Source organism: Pseudonaja textilis, chromosome 4 (genome assembly GCF_049901715.1).
Source record: "Pseudonaja textilis isolate UNSWEBS1 chromosome 4, rPseTex1.2, whole genome shotgun sequence".
Classification (NCBI taxonomy): domain Eukaryota; kingdom Metazoa; phylum Chordata; class Lepidosauria; order Squamata; family Elapidae; genus Pseudonaja; species Pseudonaja textilis.
In genome coordinates this window covers 36,617,200-36,639,487 of record NC_141993.1, presented here as the reverse complement: position 1 = coordinate 36,639,487, position 22,288 = coordinate 36,617,200, and the positions used below count along the sequence as shown (strand labels likewise).

Here is a 22,288-nt window from a genome sequence, read left to right as displayed (position 1 = left end):
TCATATCTACTTGTAGAGGAAGCTTCCAGTCCTCCTCCTTGGACGTTCAGCAGAGTTACGCCCTGGTGAATTTGTGGTTGCAATTGGAAGTCCATTTTCTCTCCAAAATACAGTCACTACTGGGATTGTTAGCACTACCCAGCGAGGAGGCAAAGAGCTGGGACTTAGAAACTCTGATATGGACTACATCCAAACAGATGCCATTATCAATGTAGGAGACTTTTTATAAATCTCTTACATTTAATGCATACTTCTACTGGTATATTGTGGGGTGTTAATCCTTTTATGACTGTGTATGTGTCATAGTTTAGCATGATTTGTCATAGAGCAATGCACTGATTATTGGCAGTACTGGAAAGATTTGTTAAATCTCAGCTCATCTTTATATTTTGGATTAGTTATTTGGCATAAGGATTTTTGCAATTATTCTACATTAATTAACTCCAGAATTATACTGTGTAGTGTTTCCATTTATAACAACCCTGGGTTTACCAACTCTCAGTTTCATGTTTTTTTACCACATAATATCTAAATGAATCGTAAGCTTAATATTGCCTTTCAAACAGAAGTAATACAGGTCTGGAAGGACCTTCTATTAGATTTATTCCATTTAAGTTTGACTATTTACTTCCTGTTAAGAAATGCTGTGAATAAGTAATGTGAACATCTTTTTTGAGAAGCAAATATATTTCAAAACATAAAATATATTTCTAAATCAATGTAAATGCAAGCTTAAAAGGTATTTTTTTCCTAAATTTTACAGTATGGAAATTCTGGAGGACCTTTGGTGAACCTGGTAAGTATTTTTTTTTACTTAATATTTTGAGGTTTGATACTTTATAAAAAATAATACTCTTCTCCATGTCCCTCATAAATAATAGATTTTGTATTCATTGAATCACTCATTCTCTATTTTATGTATTGTCTTTGGAGTTCAGCATTCAAACTTGTACTATGTACATTGATTATATAGTCCATTTTGTGACTGCAACAAGTTGGTATAAAAACTAGATCTTGTCATCCAGTTGCACCCAAATTGAAAATAAAGCTAGAATTTATTTTGAAAGCTATATTCAGTTTCTAGTTGAAAATCGGTTTAGAACTAAAGATGCTATCTGACAAATAAATCACAGATAAAATTTTAGTTCAGATTACAGAATAGGAATTGGAGCCTTTGTTTGAAGAGTTTATGTTTACTTAACTATTCACATTACTACAGGATGGGGAAGTGATTGGTATTAATACTCTGAAGGTCACTGCTGGAATCTCCTTTGCAATACCATCAGACAAAATTAAAAAATTCCTCACTGAATCACATGACCGACAATCCAAAGGTATTGTACTAAATTTTCAATAGTAGGCAGACACAGGTAAAGTCAATGGGCTTGAATTTTGAAAGGTCAGTTTCTAAATTCTACCCACTTATTAAGCCAATATATCATCGAAGAAGCCATGTCATCTGTTTCTTATTAGTGTCCTGTTTTTTTTTATTGTACTGTTCATGTAAGGTAGCATTTAGATTTTATATCTTACCTATTTATTAGATGTATTCATTAGTATCAAAGTTGTGTTTCATAGCCGATCATTGCTTTGGTCAATAAAAGCTGTCAAATAATGCTTTTTGATAAGACAAAGATAGAGCAGGCTAGATTACCAGCTTCAGTCATATTCTGAGCACTTGCAAGAGTGATCAGTCTTTTACACCAAGACAAATTCCTTGCGTGTCCAATCACACTTGGCCAATAAAGTATTCTATTCTATTCCATTTTGTAGTATGATACAAACACCAATGAAGTTCAGATTTGTTTGCTTAATAGTGTTTATACATCAGAAGCATGGGCATACTATTCTATGCAAACTGGGTATATTTAATCTGAAGAAGGCCTTGAAAGTCAGCATACTGTTGCCTGTTTCCCATCAACTAGGGGCTCCTGAAGTGCAGTAAAATATAATGATAATAAAATGTCTATAGGAAAAGAAATGGAATGAGTAGAAATTGTAAGGGAAGGGGATGTGAAATCTGCTTGGAACAGAGTAAAATAAATTATATTACAGACTGCCTCAATTAACATTTGAAAAATTATACATTGTGCAATGATAAAATGAAGGAGACTGGGTATGAACAAAAATGCATGTAAAGATTACTGCAAAAATGAGGACCGAAAGCACTATATATTATTATATAATGTGTATGTACAGATAGTCCTTGACATACAAACACAATTGGGACCAGAATTTCTGTTGCTAAGGAAGGTAGTAAATCACACTCAGTTTTATGATCGTTTTGCCACAGTCACTGCAGTTGTTAAGTGAATCACACATTCTAATGAATCCAGTTTCTCTTCATCAACTTTGTCAGAATCCAGCGGGGAAGGTTGATAAATAGATGCTGGTTGCCAAGAACCCAAGGTTTGATCACATGGGGATGCTGCAATAGCCATCAGTATGAGGACTAGTCGTAAGTCACTTTTTTCAGTGTAGTTGTAACTTCAACTGATCACTAAACAAATGGTTGTAACTACCTGTAAGGTGATATAGTCAAGGTGATACAGTCAATTTTCTGACAGTTGGAACAACTAATAAGTGGAAGGACTTGCCTGCAGAAGTTGTGAATGCTCCAACATGGGAGGTTTTAAAGAAGAGATTGGACAACCATTTGTCTGAAATGATCTAGGGTTTCCTATTTGACCCTGGGATGGACCAGAAGTCCTCCAAGGTCCCTTCCAACTTTGTTTATTCTGTTATTGTTAAGTCAAATCACAATCTGTAGTATGTTAGAATTTTTTGTTTTGTTGTTTTAGATGAAGGGGAATAATACAATTTAATGTTTTTTCTTCTTTTTGAAACAGGCAAAACTGTAACTAAGAAAAAATACATTGGCATTCGAATGATGTCTCTCAGTCAGGGGTAGGTTTTAAAACTGCAACCCTCTTGATGGCAGGCACTCATGAACTCAGAATCCTCATGTTTAATGCTAGGCCCATTTGTAACAGCATCATTTTTATCCATAATCCACAAGGCAGTATATCTGATTCATACAGATCTGTCTACTGCATAAGGCAGTAGATCTGACATACATCACCAAAATCTTGTTTGGCTTTGTGTGAAATCTAAGGCATGTTTCAGGTCCTTTACCAACCTCAGAACCAGGGCCATTGAGGGTAGTGGTGGCTCTGAATAAAGAATCTCGTACCTTAGTAAAAAAAAAAAATACTAGTTGGGTTTGAGTGCTTATATGTTGGATTGGGGGAATCAAATTTGGGATCCTGTAGGCATAATGATTGTACTGATGTGTGGCAGGATGCCATCCCTGACTCCAGGAGCCAGTTTCGGGGAGGCATCTAGGACAACTCGCCACAGCCAACTTACCATGGCCAACGTGCTGCAGGAGAATTCAGCACTGTATTCATCATTTCATTCAGTTACTTTTATTATTGGTGACCACATTTTTGTCAAAATTATTGTAACTTGTATTGAGGGGTTCATTTTCTTTATTTTATTATTATTGGCCACAGCTCCATTGAAATTAACTTAATTTTTGAATTTTGACCTGTTGACCTGCAACAACAATTTTGACCTGTTGTCCTGTGGTGAGTTGGCCATGGCAAGCTGTCCCATTCTGTTCTGGGGAGTATATTTGAAGAAAACCTTGATTTCTAGATTCTTTTTCATTAGACTGCAGAAATGAAACAAACTTGCTTAGCGTGAGTCAATAATGAACTTCCAGGCAAAATATTATTTCATACTGTGAGCAAAAGATATTTTTTATTTCATGGACAGCAATGTTTATTCCAGTAAACAAGTGAAAGATTCCTGTCTCTTATTTTGTTTATGTTTTAATAGATTTGTTAATGTTTCAGAAACTAAATGGCTTAATTATTTCTGATGCAAATAAACATAGTTGTTTCTTTTATAAATCTTTTGATCATATCATTATGTTCTTACTAAATAATCAATGGATGTATTTTGTTTTCTCTAGTAAAGCTAAAGAACTTAAGGAACGATATGAAGATTTCCCTGATGTTAATTCTGGAGCCTATATTATTGAAGTAATTCCAGACACACCAGCTGAGATGTAAGTTAAAGGATTCTTGTTTTGTTCTTAACAAAGTGCTTTGAAAAGCACCTTGATAAGAAAAATAAATAAATGAGGTATTAATATCAACAGAATCTTCTTTGAGATATTTGAGAAAACCTGCTAGATCGCCAAATCTATTATTAAAAAGCTGTTGCCATTTTTTTCATTTTTCATTAGACATCTAATTCTGCAAACCAGTGAGTCATTGCTAGCTACTTTTATGATTGCAAAAGGTTTCAGTGGTAGAACTCAAAAGTAACTGAAGCCCATCATTGTGCATCCAACTTGGCTTCTAATGACACTATTATAGCTCTGATGTTATATATGCTTATCCACCTAGTGTTTGTGCCATGCCTGGTGAATTGAGAATACAATGCAGAAAAGTTACTATTGATGAAAAAACAATATAGTAATTTTTGTGTAGCACTGTCAAGTGTTTAAAGTGTTATATATGTGTTATCTTGCACAATAACATTATTTTCATATTGCAGATGTGGTAGAGAAGGAAAAAGGCAGAACGAATGAGTGGCTCACTGAGTTCTTAACTCTACCATGTATCTATTAGTTATTAGTCTGCAACTATTGATTTATCGGGATAATGTTGAACATGTACCACATCAATCCATTCACTAGAAATAATACTATTTAAGGCTTCTAAATGGGAGGAGTTAGATCAGGGGAATAATGGCCCCTGTATGACTTGTGGACTTCAACTCCCAGAATTCTTGAGCCATTATGGTCAACTCAGGAATTCTGGGGGTTGAAGTCTACAAGTCATAAAAGGGCTATTGTTCCCCACCCCTGAGTTAGATGTTCTGTGTGTTTTGTGAAATATAAGGCAAGAGCAGAAGTGGTCGGAGAACCGGCAAATACCACGTCTCACTGGAGATTTTACAGTATCCTTCCCCTGCCACGCCCACCAAACCATGCCCACAGTAAAAAAAAAAAAAATTGAATCCTCCCACTGGGCAAGAGTGACCAAAACCCAAAGTTCTAAATTTTATTACTTTAATTCATTTTTGGTGCTGCCTGACTCCAGAATGATTCTGGGCAATACAAGAGTTAAAACTAATTTGCAACTTGCCTAAGTCAGAACTGAAGGCTGTATGTGGATATATGGCAGTCATATGAACATCCTTATGACACATAAAGCATATTACTATTCAAGTAATCTCTGTACTTATTTCTTCAAAGGCTTAATTCTTCAAAGAGAACTGCTCATTTTTTCTTCTTTGTAGTCTTCATCGCTTCAGACATACCTTGAACGTATTATCACAATTTACCCTACTAACATTAAAGTTTAATGAATGTGTACTCTTATTAAACTAATTTTTCTGGAGCTGTCATACCTACAGCAAGGATGAAGTTTCTTCATTTCTTCGTTTCATACTAATGATCTTCTTGAGCACTGAAAATAGTAGGCTGTCAAGAAATTAGTAATTCCTGAAAAATGCTTCCTTTGAAAGAACTGCTTGTGTAAGGTATTTCTCTTTGCATGAGCAAGCCTTGTGAAATCTTTGTGGCTAAATAAAATAGTTGTGCTCGGGGGTTGATTCATGTATCTGCCTGTTAAGTAGGTTTGTCTTTCCATAAGGTATAGCTGGAGTTTGTCTACAAGACAGGACAAGATGAGGTGAGGAAAGAATGCTGAATTCTCATTAGCCTCAGTGCCACCAATATGAACATAGTCAAGCTTGATGGATAGATTACTCTTGCTCTAGAGGTCTAACTTTAGTTTCTCAATCAGAAGAAAAGTTTGTAAAAGAAGGCAATGAAAGTTGCAGCTGTTAGATACCATGTAAGGTTTATTTCATGGAAATGTTTAAAAGATTCTTTAAAAAAGGAAATTGGATATATTTTACTTCTTAAAAATTATCACTGAAGTATTAACCCCTCTCTAATTTAACAATTATATATTAGATAAATTAAATAACAATTAGACAAGTGTATAGAACAATTATTATTTCAATTTTAAATCAATGTCATTAATATGCCAAAATCTACTTATTTTCTTATTAAGTATTTATGTTGCTTTTATGCTGTCTTTCAACAATTAACCTCAAGACAGTTAATAGCAGAGATTAAAAATGAACCTGACTATTTTTAAAACTGCCATTAGAAACATATAGAGATGAAATCAATATTAGTTCTGAAAAAAAAGCATTCATAATTTGGAATTGATAAAAGATCTTTCCAGTGTGCCTCAGAAAATGGACCTTTATAAATAGGCCCAGTTTCAAAATTAATTTTTAATCTATCTCATATATCAAATGATAAGCTCATAAGATTGTGCATTAGTTAATAGCTACATTTTGTAGTAGTTGGTCTCTTTGGAGTCTGTTACAGGAATCTAAAGGTATACTGCAAAGGCTCTCATATTGTTTGTAAATCCTGGGCTTAAAAATGCACAGAGACCAGACATTGACAGGATTTGTTACTACTTTGTGCTTATATTGTGAGAGAGTTGAACCAACAAGGCAATAAAGATGCTATATGAAGCATAGTAGGAAAAAAAGGTTAAAATAGCATCCTGTATATGTTGCATGTAGTACATACAATTAAAGTGCCATTATTATATCAGCTCTTTCTTTGCTGTGGGCAAAACTTTACAATGAGAGGTATGTAATCATGAATTCTTTATCAAGGGATGCATGTTCACTCTTGTTTTGTCCAGTGTCACTGGAAACTTTCTTTTCCCAAAGTAAGCATTTAGAGTAGGATACAGTGTTACATACTATATTTGCCAAATATTAGTGTTTTGGATTGAATTATGATTCTCATATCTTGAAGTATCTTGATATAGAAAGCAGGTGTGAGTCTTTTATAAGACTAATAATTTTTTCTTGTTTATTTCAGAGGAGGCCTGAAAGAAAATGATGTGATTATAAGCATTAATGGACAACCAATAATTTCTGCCAATGATGTTAGTGACATTATCAAAAAGGACAGTACACTCAGTATGGTAGTACGTAGAGGGAATGAGGACATTATTCTAACAGTTATTCCTGATGAAATTGACCATTAAATAAAGACATGAGCTGGATTTCATGCTACAAGCAGGCACTGGACTGTTAATATTATCTCTGTGCTGGTACAGAAAACAGTAGATTTTGACCAACTATCCAATTATGTTTAATGGTATTGTATTGCTGAATAATTTTTCAGTAGGTTAAATGTTGAAGATAATTACTTCAGCTATTCTTACTGTGTGCTTTGTATTCTTTGTGGAGTCCTTGGTGCTCTCTGAGCTACAATTCAAAAGTGACAATAAAAAAAACTAACAGAGACTAGAATGCATCTTTTCCAGCAACCAGATAAGCAGGTATTAACACCAGAAAAATAATCAAGCAGAAAGTAGTATCCTAAATGAATCTACCAAAGAGAAAACTTCACTTCTACCCATACAACTACTGTACATAAACAATGAGCAAACTCCAAAGTAACAAGCACTGATAAATGTTATCTAGTCATGTAGGAAACATCCGCAAACAAGCATCCAAGCTAGAGATCACCAAGGACTATATAGTTCAGCCTGAGCTCCATATGTTATCTTTTATGTATTTTTACTGGCTACCCGTCACTACCACTTTAGTGATCAACAGGTCTGATCTGCAAGTTAAACCACCTGTAAAACATACATTGCAGTATTCTATTTTTAATAGCTTGATATTTCCTGAAGATACAACTGTTAACAATATGAAAATATTTGAAATAAATGACTTGTACACATGCAAGTCCTGAACCTATGCTGATTTTTTTTAAAAAAACTACTGTAATTTAATTAAAGCACTTTCACTTATATAATGTGTTATTCCTGATAAAAAAATTGTTCTATTTTTTCAGATGAAGGGTGGTTTGAAGCTGAAATACCATTGATTTTACTAGATACTATGTAATGAACATGCACAGACATTCTTGCTTACTTGATTAAGCCAATGCATTTATTCATAATTTTCACATAAAGGAGCACATTACTGTCCCTTGGTAGTTCCATCGAGGATGTACTATTGTGAATGTAAGTAATATAATAGGCTCATGATCTATGCCTTTTTTCTGTCATTGTACAGGATGTTCTTTAATTGAGTTGACTTTTACATAGTACCAGAGGCCACTGATTTGCTTCATCAGCAGCCTAACCTTAATAAATCAATGTGAAGTCAGCTGATGGTTCATTCCAGATCTGTGAGCTATTCATGTGCTTCCTCAGTCAATGCAAAACAACATAAGCTTCCGAAGTCAATGTACTGAAATTGGAGAAATGCACAGCTTATATTGACAATTAATCAAACCACTAAACTACGATTTTATGGAAAGGCAATACATCCCAAGAATCATTATGTACTATGATTGTGCAAATATATGAACACTTTCTGAGGAATGACTAGTTTGTAGTTGAAGATGATTAACTGGTTGGAAAAAATTCTGCAGTCGAATATTTGATCAGTCAATGCAAAATGACTAAATTAGTAGATTATTTTGGCTTGCTATAAGAAAACATTTTTGCAGGACCTTCCTGAAAATTTTCTCTCAAATCTTGATAGTTCCTGCTTCAAGTATTCTCTTTATTATCATTTCCAGATGGGTTTATGGCATATATTCTATTTAGATGCAATAGAATTTATGCCTATGACCTATAAAATAGTTGGGGCATACAGAAATATTATTAATAAAAACAAAAACCAGAAAAATAAAAAATTCAAAATCCATACTGTACATCTTATCAGTAAGCATAAAAATTAAATAAAAATGAATAAAAAAATCTAAGAGAGTGTTACTCCTTATCTGCCACTTACTATCTGGGACTTTTTGAAAAATAGTCCCATGGAATATCTTTATAATTTTGAAGGTCTGTGATATTCCAATAGGAACCCAGATGTTTAGGCCCAGCAGGATCTTAATATAGCCCTGGCTGGATTTGTATCTTTTCCCAAGAAACATGCAATAACCCGGGGAATGCTGTTTAACATCTGCAAAATTTAGAAGTGCACTTGGGAAATATTTAAGACATACACATCTGGAATATGGATATACTGTAAAAGTTTAGAGTTCCTAAAAGCAAAAGTGGAATTGATGTTGAATCAATGAAATGATGAAATGATGAAATTGGCTAAGGGGTTAGGAGGAAGAACTGAGTGGGGAAAAAAGGAGAAGTCTAACACTGTGTCTCAACCTTGGCAGCTTTCAGATGTGTGGACTTCAAGAATTTCCCAACCCTAAAAGTAATTCCAAATGTGTGTAAATTTTGCCTCCCTGAACTTGGTCATTATAAAATGTTCGATAATCAGCCTTAATATTATTATATATTATTAATATCCCAGTTAATTTAAAGCTTACCTGCTAAACAATAATTGGGCTTGATCCAAAAGCTGTAAATGGAGATAAATTGAATGTTCAGAAAACATCATTAAAAAGGCACAACAAAGAATGTTCTCCTTGCGTCACCTCAGAAAGCTCAGATTGCCCAAGGATCTGCTAATATAGTCCTACAGAGGAATTATTGAGTCTGTCATTTGTACCTCAGTAACTCTGCTTTGGCATAGAAACACAGACTTCAATGAATAGCTAGGGCTGCATAAAAAACAATTGCAAGCAGCCTCACTTCCATTGAGTATCTGTATACTGCACAAACCAGAAAGGGCTTAGAAAATATCTATAAACACCTCACATCTTGGACATAAACTGTTTCCCTCAGGATGCTGTTAGAGACCATTGCATGCCAAAACAACTGGACACAAAGATAGCCATGTCCCGCCACCCAGTGCCCTCACTGCTGAACACCTAATTCCCACAGCACAGCACTTTAGGCTTGGGCCTAAAGATATTTACCCATGTAGTAGGCTGTATTGATATTATCTTTGACACCTTCTTATCCTTCCTACTACCATCTCCTGTTGGTATTGTATGATTTATCACTTGTCTAAATCCTACAGATGTGCCTATGGCAAGGAAGCAGAACTTTCTCTTGTTACAAAGCTTAAACCATCCAAACCATATCCTTGTGACTGAACCTAGTGCAAAAGAGCTTATGCCCTAATGATAATTTAAACTGTGAGGAAATGTTACTTCCCCTGAGTTTGGTCTTTACAAAATATTCAATACAATATTACAATTGACTGTAACTTTACCTGGTATTCCAGTTGGTGTCAATCCAGAATCTGTAAATGGAGATAAATTGAGTGCTCAAAAAGAATCTGTATATACAAGTTTAAATCATCATCATTGTCAGATTCACCATCGTCTTTCAAGCAACTGCAAGGCCATGATGTACTTCTAAGAAAGGACCATAGGTCCATGGTTAAGAAATGCCTTAAATCAGAAACTTTCTGATTCTCTCCTCCATTATTTAACTTAAAGATCAGAAAGCAAGTGATCAGTGTAAAACGTTTGCTTGAGTCTTTAGAAAATCCCTGCCAGTCATAATTTATGATGGTGGGATAGATAAATAACTGATCTGAATTGTTGCAGCTTTCTATATTAGGAATTATATTTTTATAGGGTCAGCCCTGCGTTCCCTGTAGGGAACAAGACACTCTCTGAAAATCCCTGTGAAAGAAACTAAGCCAATCCTTTATTATAATATTTTAAAGCTTCTACTAATATGAAAAATATGCTTCAGCTAAGATTTGGGGCATGGATTTCTTGGAACAAACAAAGGAAACTATCAAGAAAGTAGCTCCAATCCAACTAAAATCAGACGTGATTTGCTGAGACCAATGATGCGTGGCTTAGTCATAACTATTTGCTGTTCCAATAATTTTAATGAAATTTAGTCATTGCTAAGTTGGTTAAGACTCATATGATTTAGGAAAAGAAAACCAGTCTGGTTAGTTTTTTAGAAAATTCAAAATTCTAGCCTCAACTGATTGAACAGCAAAGCAAAGTTGCTTAGAAAGATTACTCTTATTCAAAACAACATGATAGTTGCAGCTATGGAATCTCAAAAAAATCAACGGAGACTTTTCTGAAATTCCAGCTAAAAAAAATAAAGTGGTGTTCATGCTGTTGCCAAAAATAGCTGCTCTTGGGGCTTACAGTGCAAAACCTGAAAATAGATATTAATTTGAGAAAGTTCTGCGGACAGGAACTTCTATCATGCTCTCAGTGTGATTCCATTGATTCCATTTATTTTGACTCAAACAATACCCGTGGAGTAAAATACTACAGAGAGCTTTTTCTGTGAACTAGATAGTTACACATTAAGGATATTTACATTGAACAAAACTCTTTTTCTGATCCATCTCTAGAGAAGAGAGTTCTCTAGAGAACTCTGATTAAATATTAACAGAAGTTCATTGTCAATGAATATGATCAATTCTAAACAAAGAGAATTGTTGATGGAAAAACTAAATTGCAGCTGAATATATGTGCCAAAGAAAGGAGACCTAGTAATTCATGAAGCTTAAAGTTAAATCGCATTTTAAAAGTTACCAAAAAAGAGAGATTATTTTTGAAATTATTTTTAACCTTTTTGCAAACACCATTTAAATCAATGAAATGTTGAATCTTCCTAACTGATATGCTCAATAGTTTCAAGATGCATGATGATAAGCTATGCACTGTGAATAATAAATAATAAATAAAATAAAATAAATAACTTGAGTAAACAAAACAAAATTTCCTGAAGGAGAGGGATGACTTGCAAAATATATCTGACAATTTTCATAAGCCAGGAGAAAATACCTACCAGAGCATATAACAGCAGCATCGTTGTAATTTCCACATGTAGCAGGACGATACTCATATGGGCATGACATTAAATAATATTCCGACCCAGAGCAATCAACTTTAGTCATCAAAGGGCCACTGTTCCCTTTACCAAAAGAGCCATCGGTCAAGGCAGCAACAGCATTGCCACAGTGCAGTGTCTTGCAGACAACCTGAGCATCTCTTATGTCCCAACCTTCACTGCAAACCTCATGTCTCCAGTTGGCAAAATAAATGACTTGAACACGACCAGCACATTGGTTTGGGCCATCCACCAGCTGCATATACACCACTTTGGGTGGGGGGGAGAAAAAAAGGCAAAAACGATTGCTGTCAGCACGGCTGGTTATAGACATATTTTCAAAATTAAGAAAAATGCATAAGTTGTTTTTCGTCTGATCAAAAAGAGGGGAATGATGGGAGATGCATTTTAGTCAATTCAGGTAGTCTTCGGCTTACAACCACATTGAACCCAAAAACTTTGTCACTAAGCAAAACAGTGGTTAAGTGAATTTTGTTTCATTTTATGACCTTTCTTGCCTTTCTTCCTGTAGTCAGGAAGGCTATGATCATTTTTAAAAGAGAGCTTCAGTGTTTGTTTGTTTTTTAAAGTTGCAGGTAGAAAACAAGTTGCAACATTTTCAACAGGTTACAGACTTATGGGAGGTCTGGAAAAGGTCAGGTATGGGTAGGAAGAGGTGTTGTGAAAAGACTTCAGGGGAACAGGCAAACTGGGTAAAATCTGGTGGAAGACTAGACAAGCAGCATGGAGAAACTAGAAGAGAAGCAGCCAGGGTTGAGGAAAGACCAAATGAGGACTGGGCAGATGCAAATAAAAGAAAAGAATGGGCCAGAAATAGAGTAGCAAGCAAAGCAAAAGGGGCTAGATCAGCAGGAAAGGAGAAGAATAGAAGAAAATATATGTACTGTAGCTCAGAATTGTGGACTCCTTGGGTCTCACCAAAACTCAGAGAGCATCAAAGAAGATTGGAAAGTCTCAAGGATTGAAGGATTTGTGTGGTTCACTGGATATTCCATCAAGTCATATGTGACCCACAGGTCTTACAGTTTGTACTACTTAATAAGAGTTTTATTCTTTTTAATGTGGAACTCTTTAATATTTAATAATAACTCTTTAACATGCATGTCATGCATGCTACTCTAGACAGATGTAGTTTAATAGGGGTGAGTTATTCTTCTCCAAGTTGCTTTTAAGAAATTGTAGTAAGTTTTGTCAAGTTGTAAATCCATAGTACCCTATTCTTTAGAGAATAGAGTCACAATAATTAGGAAAAAAGTAAAATTACAGGAAGAGGTCACAAGCAGTTCACTTCCAATCTTTATCTGAATGAATCAATCGAACTAAAATGTTATACATTCAAAGGTTTTTCATTTGCTCAACTTTGTACATTCATAGTTTACTGAAAATTTTGAAGAAATTTGTTTCAGGCAAAATATTTTAAAAGTGACTGTTTTCTTTAAAAGGAAAAATCCTAAACACAGACTCACCATCTCCTTCAGTTCCAGCTGGAAGATATAATAAAATGTGATTATTAAATCTGCAATCTATTTACATCTACATCTGTAGATAACACATACATATGCACAATTTCCCGCTTCACGTCAATAAAGTTCAACATCTTCAGATATTGTCAGGTAATCAAACATCATATGATTGAGGTTGTGCAATGTTCACTAAAAACTAAAACAGGTCTTCTAGTCCAACCCCCTGCTCAAGCAGGAAATCCTGTACAATTTCAAACAAACCGTTGTCTCTCTTCTTAAAAACCTCCACTGTTGCACTATCCACAACTTCTAGAGACAGATTGTTCTATTGATTAACTGTCTAACTCAGTAAATTTCTCCTTAGTTCTAGGTTGGTTATCTCCTTGATTAGTTTCCATCCATTGCTTCTTGTTCTGCCTTCAGTTGGCCCCTCTTAATTGTGGCAGCCCCTTAGATATCGGAATATTGCTATCAAATCACCTCTAACCCTTCTTTTTATTAAACTAGGCATACCCAATTCCTGCAACCATTCTTCCTATGCTTTAGCCTCTATAGTCTCTTAATCACCTTTGTTGATCTTCTCTGAACTGTTTCTAGACTAGACTCTCAACATCTTGTTTGTATTACGGCAATCAACTGGATGCAATATTCCAAGTGCAGTTTTACCAAGGCATTATAAAGTGATACTAACACTTCCCGTCATCTTGATTCTGTATCTCTGTTAATGCAGCCTAGGACTGTGTTTGCTTTTTTGGCAGCTGCAGCACATATTTAAATGATTGTCCACAAGCACTCCTTCTGTATCTTGTGCTTATCTTCTGGAGTATTGGCTATTCCTGCCAGCTTGGTGTCATCTACAAGTTTGATGAGTTCCCTTTCTACCCCCTTGTCTAAATCATTAAAGCCTCATGGGGTGCAGTGGTTAGAGTGCAGTACCGGAAGCTACTTCTGCTGACTACCGTCTGCCTGCAATTTGGCAGTTCAAATCCCACCATGCTCAAGGTTGACTCAGAGGTGGGTAAAATGAGGACTCAGATTGTTGGGGGCAATATGCTGACTCTGTAAACTGCTTAGAGAACACTGTGAAGTGGTATATAAGTCTAAGTGCTATTGCTAAAGAGTACTGGGCCTAAAACAGAGCCTTGGGCTCCCCCACTGCATACTTTCCTTCATATAGAAGCAGTTCCATTAAAGACTACATGCTGAGGGTGGTTGGTCAGCTAGTTACAAATCCATCTGGTGGGAATGCTGTTTAACCCACATTTTTCTATCTTATCAAATAATAGGTTGTGATCTACTTTATCAAATGCCTTACTGAAGTCCAAGTAAATTATATCCACAGCATTTTGCTGGTTTATTAATTTGTCACTTAGTCAAAGAATGAAATAAGTTTTGTCTAGCATGATCTTGCCAAACCCATGTTGGTTTCTGGTTATGACTTTGTCAACAGACTTCTATCGTGTTAATTTCATGCTTGTTTGCCTTTTTCATTTGGTTCTGAACAATACACTTTGACTTTTGAAGGAAGAGCAGTCCTACCTGAATTAACCATATCCATAGTAATATCTACTAATGATTTTATTCATAATCTTCCCTAAGAATTATAATTATAAAATTTATGGTGGTCTTAATTCCATAGAACTTGCAAAATTACAAACATTCTAAAGCTGATACCAAACTCCATACTGTGAATCATTCATACTATTATTGTGAAGACTTTTAATGTAAAAATATTCCCAAAGGAGCCCTTTGCAACCTATTTCCCACCAGTAGTGATGAAATCCCCCAAAAACCTGGATGATACCAGCTTTGATAAGATGCTCCACAGTTTGGTACATTATTATTATGCAGAACATAGAAAAATATTCATAAACATGAAAGAGAAGACTTACATACCTGGTCTATACTTTTCACCTATAAAAAAACAATTTTCATAAAATTAAAACATTAATGATTAATTAATCATTACCACATGGATATTGTTTAAACTTTTTTATTTTAAACTTGTTTATTTTAAGATCTTTGCTTAAGACACTGCTTAGCACAAATAATAAAACTGAACTGAGGGAAATGAGATAAGTAAGAGAAAAAAAATATAGATACTTCTTGGTTAATGACTGCCTTGTTCAGTGACCATTCAAGTTCTCATGGCACTGGTCCTCAAAACTTGTGGCCATCACAACATTCCTGCAGTCACATGATGACAATATGGGTGCTTCTCAACTGGCATGCATTTACAATGGTTGCAGTGTCCCACAATCACATGATTGGTATTTGTGACTTTCACAGCCAGCTTCTGACAAGCAAAATCAATGGGGAAGCCAACAGTAAGTTGCAAGATCTGAATTTGAAGGCCATTCTAAATACATTTAGGGAACAAAATACAGGCAGGTCTCACTTAACAACCACAATAGGAACCAGCAACTTTGATAGTAAACAATGTGGTCACTGAATGAAACATTACATGACTGTGCCCAACTTACAAGGTCAGCTCTGCTTCAGTAATTAAGAGACTCATATGTGGTTATTGTGCAACATCAGTACTGAAAAAATTGAGCACATCATGATTGCTCTTGAGGTTTCAACCTTAAAATCGTTAATGTTTGAGACTCTTCTATAGTTTATATCTGGATTGTATAGCAATTGAAAGAGTGGGAAATGTTAATGACATTGGAGTTGTGGAATAGCATTGTTCTACACTGATTAGCTGAACAATTAAGAATGACTATTTTATGTAATAAGATTTCATCTTCCTTAGAATTTAATCAGTAAATACTCAAATGTTTGAACTGCTGCCTTCACAAAGGAGAATTTGATTATACCAGACATTCTTAAATAAGCCTCTGTCTTTCCTAGGAGGCTAACAGATAAACTATCACAACTTCCTATACTCTTCTCTTTTTCCATATGTTCATAGTTATCCAAATATTAACAGAATGCCATGGGAACTATCATGAAAAAGGCAGCAACCAAGAGAGCATAGAGTATGCAACGGAATATGTGGAAGGGCCATTCAAGATTTCCCTTCCAGTACTTGTTCTGTTTCTTCTTTCTATTGCAGATTCATAGTTCATCTTGAATGATTAACTAAAAATCCCACTAAAAAGGTTGCCTAGACATTTGAGGAAACCCACATTTAGCATACTTGAGTGTAACATTTGGTAAGGCACTACTAATAGTTTACACTGGGATTCCGTTAACAACAGCAATTGGGACTGTAGGAATTGCCCACCGTAAGTGATACAGTCATTCGCTATGACCACCCTACTTTGTGATAGAAATTCTGGTCCCAATTGCCATTGTAAGTGAAGAGGTCATTTAATCGCCCGGAAAATTCAAATGAATAATTTCCTTCTCTGTCATGGCCCCCAACATCTGAAACAGAATAGATAAGAACCCTCTTCTAGGGTTCTGGAAAACTTCTAAAACCTGGCTTTGGTGTCAGGCCTGGGGTTGATGTATCAGAATTATTGTGTTTTTTGTTTGATTGATTTGTGTTGTTTACAAGTTAGTTTTACTTTAGGATGTCTGTTTGATTTGATATTGATATTTTCAGTTTTATGGATTTTCCAGTTTTGTATGCTGCTCAAAGTATCTTGGATTTGGGCAACTGATGCAACAAGAAATGACAAGAAACCATAAAGAAAATATATGTAGTTATGGAACCATCTTATCCTATGACTGCCTCTACAGCACAGGTCTCTAACTCCCAGTCTGTGGACCTGCAGCCAGTCTGTGGCATGCCAGCAACCAGGCCTTGTAAACAAATGAACCCCTGTGGGATACAGGCAGCATGTAAATACACACTCTCTCCGGTCTGTGGAAAAACCTGGTGCTCAAAAGGTGGGGGCCGCTGTTCTACAACACTAGTCAGTGAATAACCATATTGATTGCACACTTCCAGTAAAAATCAAGACTTAAGAAAACCCACATATACCTGTACAGAGAACGGTAGCATCCTGTTGATGATTGCAGTTATGCACTTCCCATCCAGGGTTCTTACAATCCCATAGAAAAAATTCATCCCCTTTGCATTGTACATTACTTAGGACAATTTTGCCTGAGCCTGAGCCAAATTTAGGCCAGGGCAGGGCTTCTACAGCATTCCCACATCCTAACTGTTGGCAAACAACCTGAGCATCTTTCAGATCCCAGTTCTTGCCACAGACAGTTCCCCAGGCTCCTTCATAATACACTTCCACACGTCCCTCACAATAGTTGTATGTGCCAGCAAGTCTGAGAGACAGTCCTATGCAAGAACAAAGCAAACAAATTAGTATTGTTTATAGCTCGAAGTGAATAAAATACAGTAGGTTTAATTCTTTCATTTCACTGAATACTTTCCTGAGTTTGGGTGTGTGTGTGTCTACTAAGTATTCTGAGAATTCTGGGAATTATAGTGCCAGCATCTGGAAAACTATCATATAAGTAAGTACCTTGAGGCTGAACATTTCTTCTAATAGCACTTTAATGCAAAGTGAGTTTTAAATGGCAGAATAGTAGGTATTTATATGCATTTATTTTTAAGGAAGGGTGGTAGAAAACTCAGAGAAACTTCTGACCACTTAAGTACTTCTTTTTCCTAAGCTATCCAGGAAGTACCTTATTTTTATGTTGCTTTATGTTCTGTGACAAACATCCAAGTTTCATATCTATTTCTAAGCCAAATTCTCATGTTTTACAATTGCACAGTTCTGCTCTACATATTTTTGCATGCATTTCTGATTAACAATGTTTTACGAGAAATTTACTCAAATACAAAGCATTTTTGTTTGTCATTGGCATCAATATATATATGCTTTTTAATCTGTGCTTTCTTAATATAAATATTTGATGGACATGACAGATAGGATAAGAATATTGCATTGCAATTCAATTTTCACAAACAATTTTCACAATACAATTTTGAACAGATATATGAGATTAAAATACAAAATAATAGAAAATGTTCATTAAAATGTGCACCAGACTAATTTCTGCCCCATATCTAAATGAAAACCTTCCTGGGATTGATTTTGATTATATATGGTTGGGAATGTGATGTAAAAGAATGTTGTTATTTTTAAAAGGGAATTTTTTTGCACATAACCACATTTTCCCTAGATGCTCACTTTGCTTTACTAAATATAAGATGGTATGAAATATAAGATTTATATATGCTAAGGTATAATTTTTTTAGCTTAGTTAGTCTGACATTCCATCTGACTAACTTAGTGTTGTATAAAGGTAAAGGTTCCCCTTGCACATATGTGCTAGTCGTTTCCGGCTCTAGGGGGCGGTGCTCATCTCTGTTACAAAACCTAAGAGCCTAATCACACTAACCTGGAGTTGGAGGTGTCGCCACGGTAGATAGAGCTGGCACTAAATTGAGATTTAAAAAAGCAGATTTTACAGTAATTATCACCATCATTGCAATTTTATAATAATTTCCAAATGCATACAAATCATTTGATTGCACAGTTCAAAGAATACTGAATTCATACGCAGAAATGTTGACTGAAAGAATCAAAATCTAGTTTGTTCCAAATTAAGGCATAAGGCATAGTTCCACAAGGGGGAGCTAAATCTTTACATTTAATAACCTGTCCAATCTAAAGATGGAGAGCAATTCATTATTATATTAATATAATGGTAGGGATCCTTAGAAATCATTAGAAATAAAACAAAAAACTCTATTGAAACCCAATACACACATTTTTGTGTTTGAACTAATTCAACTGGAAGTTTATATTTGTAAAGCTACCACATCCAGGGTGAAAAAATATCTGGCCAACTCCAAGATGGCAATTAAAATGCTGTATGTAGAAACTTCTCATTCCTTGCTGCCATCTTGTGGTTGCCTGAATTTCTCCAGATATGATATAGTAGTACGAAATAAATCCAATAGGTTTATTCATTTTGGATTGCAGTCTGATTTTCATCTTAAAAAAACCCAATTGAATCAGATGGGAATAAATAGCTTTTACTGATAAATAAGGTTTGCAAACCAATTAACATGCAAAAAAGTTCAGTTCAACACTACTTTTGATTTATTGCTGTTAACAGTGACCCTTGTCCAAAAGAAGGCCCAAATTTCAGCTGTGGTTTTCAATATTACTCTTATGTTTCTAAACAAAAAGATAACATTGGATTTATCATTAGTCAGGTTGAAGGATTAATTTTGTAATACCCCAAATCTGGATACCCCGGATCTGTCCTTATAGTTCAAGGGAGATTGAGAATCTGAGATAGATCGTGTTCTACTATATTGCTCAGTTGTTATACTATTGGTTTTAACTAACAATCTAGGTGCACCTGATATATTTTATACTTTTTATTTTATTGGCAGATGCAAATACAGGTTTTCTGTGTGGCTAAGTATTGTGCTATAGCTTATTCTGGACTAATCAATGATAATATTCATTGTTTTCACTGATTGATTGCCTACAGAGTTTGGAATTTCCTTCCTCCCTCCCTGCCTCCCTCCCTTCCTTGCTTCCCATAAGTGGTGATTCCCAAACCATCAGTCGGTCAATCACATGCAAAATTGGTGAGATGATATGCTCCAGTCTAAGTGGGAATGCAACTGCAGCCAATATACTCTCAAGAAACCTTTATATATATAAAACACATGATGTTAGAGAAAACGAATGTAGTCAAAATATACAACAGGCATGTTTTCTTTGTAAAATAACTACTTTCTTCTGGGGTGAATGAAGGAATCTTTGTTCATGCCAGCCCATACCCACAGTCTGGAAAAGTGGAGCTTAGACACGGATTGGATACTACTTTTGCTCTGTATGAGAAGATGGCTGGGCACTACATGCTCATACATATTTATGTCCTTATCGGTGTTTTTAGAAGTAATACTAATTTTGAGAATCTGTATTATATAAGAAATGAATCCACTGCCACCCAGCCATTCCTGCTTGGCATCTATGCTTCTGTTTGAAAAGCTACAGCTGCATCTGGAACTCAGTCATTTGAACAGCATTTTTAATCACTTTCACTTGTCATTAAACTAATAAAAATAACTCAAGACTCCTGATGTTGTGGGCATAAATAGAACAACAGCAAAGACACAAATCACCCGTTTTCTTGCTCCCTTTTTTTCTTTTTTGCAAACCCAAATCTGCTTGTCCCAATTAAAAGCAAGTTTGGGTTTTTTGCTGTCATACCACTGTTATATTGGTAACATGTGCAAAGGATTTAATAACTTCACCCAGGGGGTCCTAAGTACAGCAGACTTACACATTTACCTTCTGAATTTCCTCTTCTTAAATTCAAAGTCTTAAAAAAAGTACTTAATGCCATTATTAAATAGTAAAATAATAAAACTGTTCGCCTTTGTGCAATCATGCCAGGATTATCATTGGCAGATAAATCTGCTCTTCCTACTCCTGATGTTAACTTCATTCTAATTTTGCCCTTGGAAAACTTCCCACCTCACAGAGTTCAATATAGATATTATAGTAGGAATGTTACCTGAGCCAACATCCTGAAGTATTCCTGTAATTAACATTAAAAATAGGATGGCTTCCATGACAGTATACATTTTTCTGGGTCTTTTCTTTTTGTATGAAGGCAGTTTGGGTTCTTATATATATTGAGTCTCTAAGGGAGTGGCTTACTGTTTCTTTTGTCAATAATGAAAGAAGAAAAGAATGAAAAGATAAATTAAAACTCTCTCTCTCTCTCTCTCTCTCTCTTTCTCTCTCTCTTTCCTACACACACACGCGCGCGCACACACACACACACACACACACACACACACACACAAACAAAGACAACTATATCTTTGGACTTAGGTCACTTAACAACACATTTTTTCAAAAGTTTGCTTCCTGTAAATCGCTTGGTGATTATGATAAACATCTTCCAACTGAATGCAAGTATAATTTCAGAATGACTGTATCTCATAGGAACCTTGAAAAATATAAAATTAACTTTTAATGACAATCATGTATTTAATGGCATAATGCTTCGGACAGGCTGTATGAGATCCTCAGAGCTAAAAGTGTTTTGCTGATTATTTTCATTTGCACTCAATGTCTGAAGCATTTCACTGCAATGTTCAACAATACACAGCCAGCACTGATGGATTCCCAAAGAAACATCTTTCTAATGGATTATGCTCATAAGCCAAGACTGTTAACAAACTGTCAATGTCAGTACAGAAAATGAGGTAGTCAACCTGTGTAAAGAAATTTGTTAAATAATTCTGGCAAAACAGAAGTTTTTTTTTAATAAAATGGTACTCGAGAGGTTAAATTACAGGTTATTTTTGTGATTAGCAGTCAAAAATCTGTAGGATACACCTCGAAGTGTCCATGAACTAAAATCTTTGTTTTCCAGTGATTAGGATAGCATAGGAGAGTTTGAATAATCAGCATTGTAACATTAGTTTAATATCTGCTTCCCTGAATATATCCTTTTGTTCAGACAAAAGATAAAGCCTCATTTCTGTGCAAACAAAAATACAGAGGTTGCTTAAAGTCAGATCTTTATCTTAAAATAGTCTTTTCTTGGAAACCTATTGTATTATGTTCATTTAAAAATGAACCATTGATCAGAAATACAATATCAACTGATGAGCGCAGACAAAACAATTAGACTTATAACAAGTTGCAAACACACTTCACTGCAACCCTGTGTATAAAATTCTTAATGTTCTTCCTTCTTTGTGGTACACTACTTACTATTAGTCAACATTTGCACTCTAAAGCTCAGAGAACCTTCGTCCTAAGAACATTTCTGCTTGCTCTGCCACACCTGAAGTTGTACATTAGTATTGCTGTTGCTTTGGGTAGCTCAGCTATTATAACATACCAGGCTAAGTATACTTTTGTCATAAGACAAGATCTTTGAATTTTGTTTCTGAACTATGATGAAAAAAAGTTTATTGTTGTTGGTTGTTTTAAAACAGTTTTCCTCAATTTCTTAATTGTTTCAAGTAATCCCCAGATTCTTAAAACTTATATCGAAAGGTGCATTAAACTGTAAAATGACAGTTTTATATTT

The 22,288-nt window shown here is 35.1% G+C and overlaps 2 protein-coding genes across 3 annotated transcripts in view; one reads left to right on the top strand and one right to left on the bottom strand.

Annotated features, from left to right (window-relative positions):
• Positions 1-7,812, top strand: part of HTRA1 (HtrA serine peptidase 1) — a 42,777-nt gene extending 34,965 nt beyond the window's left edge. Inside the window, exons 4-9 of the mRNA XM_026704915.2 lie at positions 17-211; positions 764-796; positions 1,220-1,334; positions 2,850-2,907; positions 3,980-4,075; positions 6,935-7,812. Coding sequence (XP_026560700.1) covers positions 17-211; positions 764-796; positions 1,220-1,334; positions 2,850-2,907; positions 3,980-4,075; positions 6,935-7,103 — 666 coding nt within the window. The 3' untranslated portion in view covers positions 7,104-7,812. The remainder of the gene's footprint in view (positions 1-16; positions 212-763; positions 797-1,219; positions 1,335-2,849; positions 2,908-3,979; positions 4,076-6,934) is intronic.
• LOC113439163 (scavenger receptor cysteine-rich domain-containing protein DMBT1-like) lies at positions 5,864-20,862 on the bottom strand. 2 transcript variants are annotated; one of them, XM_026704916.2, is made up of 9 exons: positions 20,753-20,862; positions 18,611-18,649; positions 17,226-17,537; positions 15,185-15,202; positions 13,292-13,309; positions 11,763-12,074; positions 10,204-10,233; positions 9,413-9,444; positions 5,864-6,941 (listed from the first exon to the last, which is right to left on the bottom strand). In XM_026704916.2, exons 1-8 carry the CDS (start codon positions 20,820-20,822, stop codon positions 9,416-9,418), a joined length of 828 nt encoding a protein of 275 aa, XP_026560701.1. In that variant the 5' UTR covers positions 20,823-20,862; the 3' UTR covers positions 5,864-6,941; positions 9,413-9,415. The 2 variants fall into 2 exon arrangements, with proteins under 2 accessions (XP_026560701.1, XP_087788693.1); XM_087932567.1 differs by lacking the exon at positions 5,864-6,941 and adding an exon at positions 8,004-8,322.
• Positions 20,863-22,288: the final 1,426 nt, after the last annotated feature.